The 11,129-nt window shown below is 23.0% G+C and overlaps 1 protein-coding gene across 3 annotated transcripts in view; it reads right to left on the reverse strand.

Moving 5' to 3' along the window:
- The window catches only part of LOC120635726 (leishmanolysin-like peptidase), a 164,297-nt gene extending 153,168 nt beyond the window's left edge, over positions 1–11,129 (reverse strand). For all 3 annotated transcript variants that reach the window (XM_039906854.1, XM_039906853.1, XM_039906852.1), the window contains exon 1: positions 10,872–11,129. In XM_039906854.1, coding sequence (XP_039762788.1) covers positions 10,872–11,027 — 156 coding nt within the window. In that variant the 5' untranslated portion in view covers positions 11,028–11,129. The remainder of the gene's footprint in view (positions 1–10,871) is intronic.

Below are 11,129 nucleotides of genomic sequence, written 5' to 3' on the forward strand. Positions count from 1 at the left end.
AGTACATTATATACTAAAGTACGTTATATACTTTTAAGTACATTATATACTAAAGTAAATTATATACTAAATTACATTATATACTTAAGTACATTATTTACTTTAGTACATTATTTACTTAAGTTCATTATATATTTAAGTACATTATATACTTAAGTACATTATATACTTAAGTACATTATTTACTTAAGTTCATTATATACTTAAGTACATTTTTTACTTAAGTTCATTATATACTTAAGTACATTATTTACTTAAGTACATTATATACTTAAAAGTACTTTATATACTAAACTACATTATATACTTAAGTACATTATATACTAAAGTACATTATATACTAAAGTATATTATATATTAAAGTACATTATATACTTTTAAGTACATTATATACTAAAGTACATTATTTACTTAAGTACATTATATACTTAAAAGTACATTATATACTAAAGTACGTTATATACTTTTAAGTACATTATATACTAAAGTACAATATTTACTTAAGTACATTATATACTAAAGTAAATTATATACTTAAATACATTATTTACTTTTAAGTACATTATATACTAAAGTACATTATATACTTTTAAGTACATTATATACTAAAGTACATTATTGACTTAAGTACATTATATACTTAAGTACATTATTTACTTAAGTTCATTATTTACTTAAGTACATTATATTTTTAAATACATTATATACTTTAAAGTACATTATGTATTAAAGTACATTATATACTAAAGTACATTATATACTAAAGTACATTATATACTAAATAACATTATATACTAAAGTACATTATATACTTTTAAGTACATTATTTACTTAAGTTCATTATATACTTAAGTACATTATATATTTAAGTACATTATTTACTTAAGTACATTATATACTTAAATACATTATTTACTTACATACATTATTTACTTAAGTACATTATATACTTAAATACATTATATACTTTAAAGTACATTATGTACTTTTAAGTACATTATATACTAAAGTACATTATATACTAAAGTACATTATATACTGTATTAAAGTACATTATATACTAAAGTACATTATATACTAAAGTACATTATATACTTTTAAGTAAATTATATACTAAAGTACATTGTATACTTTTAAGTACATTATATACTATAGTATATTATTTACTTAAGTACATTATATACTTAAGTACATTATATACTAAAGTACATTATATACTAAAGTACATTATATACTAAAGTACATTATATACTAAAGTACATTATATACTTAAGTACATTATATACTAAAGTACATTATTTACTTAAGTTCATTATATACTAAAATACATTATATACTTAATATACTTAAGTAGATGATTTGCTGAAGTACATTATATACTAAAGTACATTATATACTTTTAAGTACATTATATACTAAAGTACATTATTTACTTAAGTTCATTATATACTTAAGTACATTATTTACTTAAGTACATTATATTTTTAAATACATTATATACTTTAAAGTACATTATGTATTAAAGTACATTATATACTAAAGTACATTATATACTAAAGTACATTATATACTAAAGTACATTATATACTAAATAACATTATATACTTAAGTACATTATATACTTTTAAGTACATTATATACTTTTAAGTACATTATATACTAAAGTAAATTATATACTAAAGTACATTATATACTTAAGTACATTATTTACTTAAGTACATTATTTACTTAAGTTCATTATATATTTAAGAACATTATATACTTAAGTACATTATATACTTAAGTACATTATTTACTTAAGTACATTTACTTATGTACATTATTTACTTATTTTCATTATATACTTAAGTACATTATTTACTTAAGTACATTATATACTTAAAAGTACATAATATACTAAACTACATTATATACTTAAGTTCATTATATACTTAAGTACATTATTTACTTAAGTACATTATATACTTAAAAGTACATTATATACTAAAGTACATTATTTACTTAAGTACATTATATACTTAAAAGTACATTATATACTAAAGTACATTATTGACTTAAGTACATTATATACTTAAGTACATTATTTACTTAAGTTCATTATATACTTAAGTACATTATTTACTTAAGTACATTATATACTTAAATACATTATATACTTAATATACTTAAGTAGATTATTTGCTGAAGTACATTATATACTAAAGTACATTATATACTTAAGTACATTATATACTAAAGTACATTATTTACTTAAGTACATTATTTACTTAAGTACATTATATACTTTAGTACATTATATACTTTTAAGTACATTATATACTAAAGTACATTATTGTACTTAAGTAAATGTACTTAAGTATATAATGTACATAAGTATAGAATGTACTTCAGCAAATAATCTTCGTAAGTATATTAAGTATATAATGTACTTTAGTATAAAATGTACTTTAGTATATAATGTACTTTAGTATATAATGTACTTGAGTTTATAATGTATTTAAGTAAATAATGTATTTAAGTAATGTTTTTTAGTATATAATGTACTTTAGTACATATAATGTACTTAAGTATATAATGTATTTAAGTATATAATGTATTTAAGTATATAATGAACTTAAGTAAATAATGTACTTTAGTATATAATGTACTTAAGTATATAATGTACTTTAGTATATAATGTACTTAAGTAAATAATGTACTTAAGTATATAATGTACTTAAGTATATAATGTACTTAAATATATAATGAACTTAAGTAAATAATGTACTTAAGTAAATAATGTACTTAAGTAAATAATGTACTTAAGTATATAATGTACTTAAGTATATAATGTACTTAAATATATAATGAACTTAAGTAAATAATGTACTTAAGTAAATAATGTACTTAAGTATATAATGTACTTTAGTATATAATTTACTTTAGTATATAATGTACTTAAAAGTATATAATGTACTTTAGTATATAATGTACTTTAGTATATAATGTACTTTAGTATATAATGTACTTTAGTATATAATGTACTTTAGTATATAATGTACTTTAGTATATAATGTATTTAAGTATATAATGTACTTAAGTAAATAATGTACTTAAAAGTATATAATGTACTTTAGTATTTAATGTACTTTCGTATATAATGTACTTGAGTCTATAATGTATTTAAGTATATAATGTACTTAAGTAAATAATGTACTTAATTACATAATGTACTTAAGTATTGAATGTACTTAAGTATATAATGTACTTAAGTATATAATGTACTTAAATATATAATGAACTTAAGTAAATAATGTACTTAAGTAAATAATGTACTTAAATATATAATGTACTTAAGTATATAATGAACTTAAGTAAATAATGTACTTTAGTATATAATGTACTTTTAAGTCAATAATGTACTTAAGTATATAATGAACTTAAGTATATAATGAACTTAAATAATGTACTTTAGTATATAATTTACTTAAGTATATAATGAACTTAAATAATGTACTTTAGTATATAATTTACTTAAGTATATAATGTACTTAAGTAAATAATGTACTTTAGTATATAATGTACTTAAAAGTATATAACGTACTTTAGTATATAATGTACTTGAATAAATATTGTACTTTAGTATATAATTTACTTTAGTATATAATGTACTTAAAAGTATATAATGTACTTTAGTATATAATGTACTTTAGTATATAATGTATTTAAGTATAAAATGTACTTAAGTAAATAATGTACTTAAGTATATTATGTACTTTTGTATATTATGTACTTAAAAGTATATAATGTACTTAAGTATATAATGTATTTAAGTAAATAATGTACTTTAGTATATAATGTACTTTTAAGTCAATAATGTACTTTAGTATATAATGTACTTAAAAGTATATAATGTACTTTAGTATATAATGTACTTAAATATATAATGTACTTAAGTATATAATGAACTTAAGTAAATAATGTACTTTAGTATATAATGTACTTTAGTATATAATGTACTTAAAAGTATATAATGTACTTAAGTATATAATGAACTTAAGTATGTAATGTACTTTAGTATATAATGTACTTTAGTATATAATGTATTTAAGTATATAATGTACTTAAGTAAATAATGTACTTAAGTATATAATGTACTTTTGTATATTATGTAATTAAAAGTATATAATGTACTTAAGTATATAATGTATTTAAGTATATAATGTACTTAAGTAAATAATGTACTTAAGTATATAATGTACTTTTGTATATTATGTACTTAAAAGTATATAATGTACTTAAGTATATAATGTATTTAAGTATATAAGGTATTAAAGTATATAATGTACTTAAGTAAATAATGTACTTAAGTATATAATGTACTTTTGTATATTATGTACTTAAAAGTATATAATGTACTTAAGTATATAATGTATTTAAGTATATAAGGTATTAAAGTATATAATGTACTTAAAAGTATATAATGTACTTAAGTATATAATGTACTTTAGTATATAATGTACTTTAGTATATAATGTATTTAAGTATAAAATGTACTTAAGTAAATAATGTACTTAAGTATATTATGTACTTTTGTATATTATGTACTTAAAAGTATATAATGTACTTAAGTATATAATGTATTTAAGTAAATAATGTACTTTAGTATATAATGTACTTTTAAGTCAATAATGTACTTTAGTATATAATGTACTTAAAAGTATATAATGTACTTTAGTATATAATGTACTTAAATATATAATGTACTTAAGTATATAATGAACTTAAGTAAATAATGTACTTTAGTATATAATGTACTTTAGTATATAATGTACTTAAAAGTATATAATGTACTTTAGTATATAATGTTATTTAGTATATAATGTACTTTAGTATATAATGTACTTAAGTATATAATGTATTTAAGTAAATAATGTACTTAAGTATATAATGTACTTAAGTATATAATGTACTTAAAAGTATATAATGTATTTAAAAATATAATGTACTTAAGTAAATAATGTACTTAAGTATATAATGTATTTAAGTATATAATGAACTTAAGTAAATAATGTACTTAAGTATATAATGTACTTAAGTCAATAATGTACTTTAGTATATAATGTACTTAAGTATATAATGTACTTAAAAGTAAATAATGTACTTAAGTATATAATGAACTTAAGTATATAATGTACTTTAGTATATAATGTACTTTAGTATATAATGTATTTAAGTATATAATGTACTTAAGTAAATAATGTACTTAAGTATATAATGTACTTTTGTATATTATGTAATTAAAAGTATGTAATGTACTTAAGTATATAATGTATTTAAGTATATAATGTACTTAAGTAAATAATGTACTTAAGTATATAATGTACTTTTGTATATTATGTACTTAAAAGTATATAATGTACTTAAGTATATAATGTATTTAAGTATATAAGGTATTAAAGTATATAATGTACTTAAGTAAATAATGTACTTAAATATATAATGTACTTATGTATATAATGAACTTAAGTATATAATGTACTTAAAAGTATATAATGTATTTAAGTATATTATGTATTTAAGTAAAGAATGTACTTAAGTATATAATGTACTTAAGTATATAATGTATTTAAGTAAATAATGTACTTAAGTATATAATGTACTTAAGTATATAATGTACTTAAAAGTATATAATGTACTTAAGTAAATAATGTACTTAATTACATAATGTACTTAAGTATATGATGTTCTTTAGTATTTAATGTTCTTTAGTATATAATGTTCTTTAGTATATAATGTTCTTTAGTACATAATGTACTTAAATATAATGTATTTAAGTAAATAATGTATGTAAGTAAATAACGTATTTAAGTATATAATGTACTTAAGTAAATAATGTACTTAAATATATAATATACTTAAGTATATAATGAACTTAAGTATATAATGAATTTAAGTTAATAATGTACTTTTGTATATAATGTACTTAAAAGTATATAATGTACTTTAGTATATAATGTACTTTAGTATATAATGTTCTTTAGTATATAATGTACTTTAGTACATAATGTACTTAAATATAATGTATTTAAGTAAATAATGTATTTAAGTATATAATGTACTTAAGTAAATAATGTACTTAAATATATAATATACTTAAGTATATAATGAACTTAAGTATATAATGAACTTAAATAATGTACTTTAGTATATAATTTACTTAAGTATATAATGTACTTAAGTAAATAATGTACTTTAGTATATAATGTACTTAAAAGTATATAACGTACTTTAGTATATAATGTACTTGAATAAATATTGTACTTTAGTATATAATTTACTTTAGTATATAATGTACTTAAAAGTATATAATGTACTTAAGTATATAATGTACTTTAGTATATAATGTACTTTAGTATATAATTATTTAAGTAAATAATGTATTTAAGTAAATAATGTATTTATGTAAATAATGTACTTTAGTATATAATGTAGTTAAAAGTATATAATGTACTTAAGTAAATAATGTACTTTAGTATATAATGTACTTAAAAGTATATAATGTAGTTAAGTAAATAATGTACTTAAGTATATAATGAACTTAAGTAAATTATGTAATGAAGTATATAATGTACTTAACTATATAATGTACTTAAGAATATAATGTACTTTGGTATATTATGTACTTAAGTATATAATCTACTAAGTATATAATGTACTTAAGTAAATAATGTACTTAAGTATATAATGTATTTAAGTAAATAATGTATTTAAGTATATAATGTACTTTACGATATAATGTACTTTACGATATAATGTACTTTAGTATATAATGTACTTAAAAGTAAATAATGTACTTAAGTATATAATGTACTTTAGTATAGAATGTACTTAAGTATATAATGAACTTAAGTAAATTATGTAATGAAGTATATAATGTGCTTAACTATATAATGTACTTAAGAATATAATGTACTTTGGTATATTATGTACTTAAGTATATAATCTACTAAGTATATAATGTACTTAAGTAAATAATGTACTTAAGTATATAATGTATTTAAGTAAATAATGTATTTAAGTATATAATGTACTTTAGTATATAATGTACTTAAGTAAATAATGTACTTAAGTATAGAATGTACTTTAGTATATAATGTACTTAAGTAAATAATGTACTTAAGTATATAATGTACTGAAGTATATAATGTACTTAAATATATAAAGTATATAATGTATTTAAGAATATAATGTACTTAAGTATATTATGTACTTAAGTATATTATGTACTTAAGTATATTATGTACTTAGTATATAATGTACTTAAGTAAATAATGAACTTAAGTAAATGTATTAAATGTACATTATATACTTAAGTGCATTATTTACTTAAATACATTATATACATAAGTACATATTTTATTTAATTAAAAAAGTAAATAATGCACTTAAATACATTATATACTTTATATACTTAAGTGCATAATTTACTTCAAAACATTATTTACTTATGTGCATTATTTACTTAAATACATTATATTCTTAAGTACATTATATACTTCAATACATTATTTACCTAAATACATTATATACTTAAGTACATTATTTACTTAAGTACATTATATACTTTAAAACATTATTTACTTATGTGCATTATATACTTAAATACATTATATACTTAAGTACATTATATTCCTAGGTTTAGAAAACACGAGCATTCGCATTGCGGCACGATGTCGCAGAGATACATTTGACGGCCGATTGGCGCAGTGGGCAGCGACCCTGCTTTCGAGTCCAAGGCCGTGGGTTCGATTCCCACAACTGGAAAATGTTTGTGTGATGAACATGAATATTTTCAGTGTCTGGGTGTTTATCTGTATATTATAAGTATTTTTGTGTATTATTCTTAATAAAATATTTAACAGTCATCTTAGTACCCATAACACAAGCTACGCTTACTTTGGGGCTAGATGGCGATATCTGTAAATTCAAATTCATTCAAATTCAAATTCATTAATTTCAAGTAGGCCTACTTTATAAGCACTTTTGGAACGTCAAGTATGTATATTTGTAGTGACTCTACCATGTATTGTCGTAGTATATTTATTTCTTATTATTATTATAAATTAGCGGATTGGTTAAATATATAACCATTCCATCCACTTAACCACAGATTAAATTAACATTTCCACCTGCTAACGCACAGGTACATGGAATAGGACAAGTTTACCCCCGAATATTATTACACAAATTCATTTGGATATTATTTCCACTTGTGCGCCAGTGCTCCGAGAGTTGATAAAGCTGTGGGACGGCCGATTGGCGCAGTTTGCAGCGACCCTGCTTTCTGAGTCCAAGTCCGTGGGTTCGATTCCCACAACTGGAAAACGTTTGTGTGATGAGCATGAATGTTTTTCAGTGTCTGGGTGTTTATATGTATATTATAAGTATTTATGTATTATATTCATAAAAATATTCAACAGCTATCTCAGTACCCATAACACAAGCTACGCTTACTTTGGGGCTAGATGGCGATGTGTGTATTGTCGTAGTATATTTATTTATTATTTTATTTATAAATTTTAATTCTTTCCCCGTGGAGATCTCCTGCACATGCTTACCGTGCTGAGTTGGTAAAACTGTGGCAGCAAAATTTGTCCTTTCCCGGAAAAATATGTTTCCTAACAATCCATGCATGTACAGCGTCATGGGGGCGACGCCATTGGTAGGGATGGGGTACATCGACCTAAGGGTGCCTCCGGTGAGGCTAGGAGCTCAGGTTAGGTTGACGTATGCACTGTTTGTGGGTTTTCGACTAGGTTTTGGTCCGAACTCCCCCGTGACCGTGGATAAAACCCACGTCCGAATGACGTCACATATAGGACCCCTTGTGTTCGCCAGCGAAGACGTTATGCATGCGCTTTATCTGTGCTATTTGGCATGTATTCTTCGTCGTTATTTGATCGACGAAAAAAAAAATATAATATATTAATTTTTCATCGATGCCTCGTTGGTCTAGGGGTAAGGTTCGAATCCCGGGTCGGGCCTTAAATCGTTAGGTCGTATTGTGTATTTTCTGTTCAAGAATTTACAGTTTACCGGAGTTAGGGAATTTGGCGGTGTCATCCCCTGTTCCTCGGAGAGCACGTTGAGCCGTCGGCCCCGGCTATTTATCGCTTAGTTGTGATAACAGTTAAAGCGCATTGGAGCAGTGAGGTGGGTTTATGCCCTAAAACAGTTTCTCCTATGCGGACGAGCTCCTATGACAGACGAGGCCCAGTAGTGGGGCGTTTTTAACGCCTTTTAAACGTGCGGATGGCGATTTGATCGTCTGGGTCGTATAGGACGAGTTTAGGGCGTATCTTCTGGGATCGTCGTTGGGGTTCTGGAGTGTAGTCTATGGCCAGGTTTGTGTAGGTTGGGTTTTAGGGTGGCTTTCTCAGAGCAGCTAAATATGCTAAATAACTCTTTTAATTCTATGGCGGATCGAGGTATATTTGGAAAATCTATGGGTATACGATTTTATTATCGCTTTGAAACACGTGTTGTTATTTTTTAAGTCAACTGGAATGGCAAAGATTGTCGGCCATCGAGCCTCTTTCTATCCGTACATAGGTATTTGCACCTAATGTCATTTTTACTAAACATTTTTTATTTATTTAAACATCTTTATTGCGTAATAAAGGAGAAATTACAAATATAGTTAAAAAAAAAATTAAAAGCAAAAGGCGACCTTATCACTAAAAGTGATCTCTGCCAGGTAACCTTACCGATAGTACACAACAAAACATGAGAGACGGGAAATCGCAATTAAAATAAACAATACATAAATTTACACACTTAAGTACATACTACTAATAACTAATATAATAAATTATTAAAAGAGATAAATAAAATAAGATATAAATAAATATAAATATATATATGTATATTAACAAATATTTATATATATTTACTATAGATACATAAGTACACATATACGAACAACAAAATTATAATGACAAATAGTGATGTCTAACACGGCTTTTGAAAATAGCTAGGGATTTAGAGCGACGAATATCGTCAGGGAGTGCATTCCACAGCGTTGCAGCTTTTATTGTGAAGGATTCCGAGTAACTTTGAGACTTACATTTCATCATTCGGAGAATATTCTCCCTAGCAGAACGCTGAGATAAACATATTATTGTAATGTACATAATGTAGGTAAATGCTATGATTCAGGTTGATCTGACAAAAGATGTGCTAAAAATCAAACGTCGAAACACATATTCGCGGACATAGCTATAATTTCCAATACGAATAATAAATGCCTCTACAATTGAAAAAAATGCCATTCAAATCAGTCCATCAATCCATTCTAAAAATATGTTTATATGGGTATATAATTTGGACCTACCTTCCTATTTGTAATAAGAAATCAAACTACCTACCCAGATAAGTTGACCGTAGCCTAAAAAATTCGAGAATATAATAAATAAAATAAGACATTCTGTAAAACCATTGTTTACATTAAAACTCAAGGTATTCAGTTGAACATTAATAATTAATCGATAGGTAGTTCATTCATTAAAATAAATCGATAAGAACAAACGAAAAAGTTCCTACCTAATAAAAGTGTTTAATAAAGATACTTTATGAAAACCCGGAAGATAGTATGCAGCTAGAAATAAATCGATGGATTTAACTCATTTAAATCGTTGAGAATAAACAAAAGGCTGTAAATAATTAATTGATAGTAATTAGACTATGATATCGTATGCAGTTTTCGTAACTACATTAGGTATATCATTACCTAAGTTTACATTATAAAAAACTTAGGTTATGAAATGAAGTCGGGCATAAATCAATAGGTAATTCAAAATTCGAACTCTGTTATTCTGTTAAGTACGTACTTGGTCAGCTTTGGGGTGTTCATGGGTGCAGTGCACACTATGATGACTCGCTTCAGTTTGTAAATGATTGAATAAATCTTCGGACGCAGCACTTTGGTACACTAAACACAACACATAAAATGCTCTCACACAACCGCTAAGCGTAAATATCGCCATATCGACTAATGTTTTCACTAACAACTCTTTGTTTACATTTTCAAACTAAAAATTACGAAATAATAATACACGTCCGCACATCATAGAATCCGGGCAGAACTA

The sequence above is a fragment of the Pararge aegeria genome, chromosome 27, assembly GCF_905163445.1.
Source record: "Pararge aegeria chromosome 27, ilParAegt1.1, whole genome shotgun sequence".
In the NCBI taxonomy this organism is placed as follows: Eukaryota; Metazoa; Arthropoda; class Insecta; order Lepidoptera; family Nymphalidae; genus Pararge; species Pararge aegeria.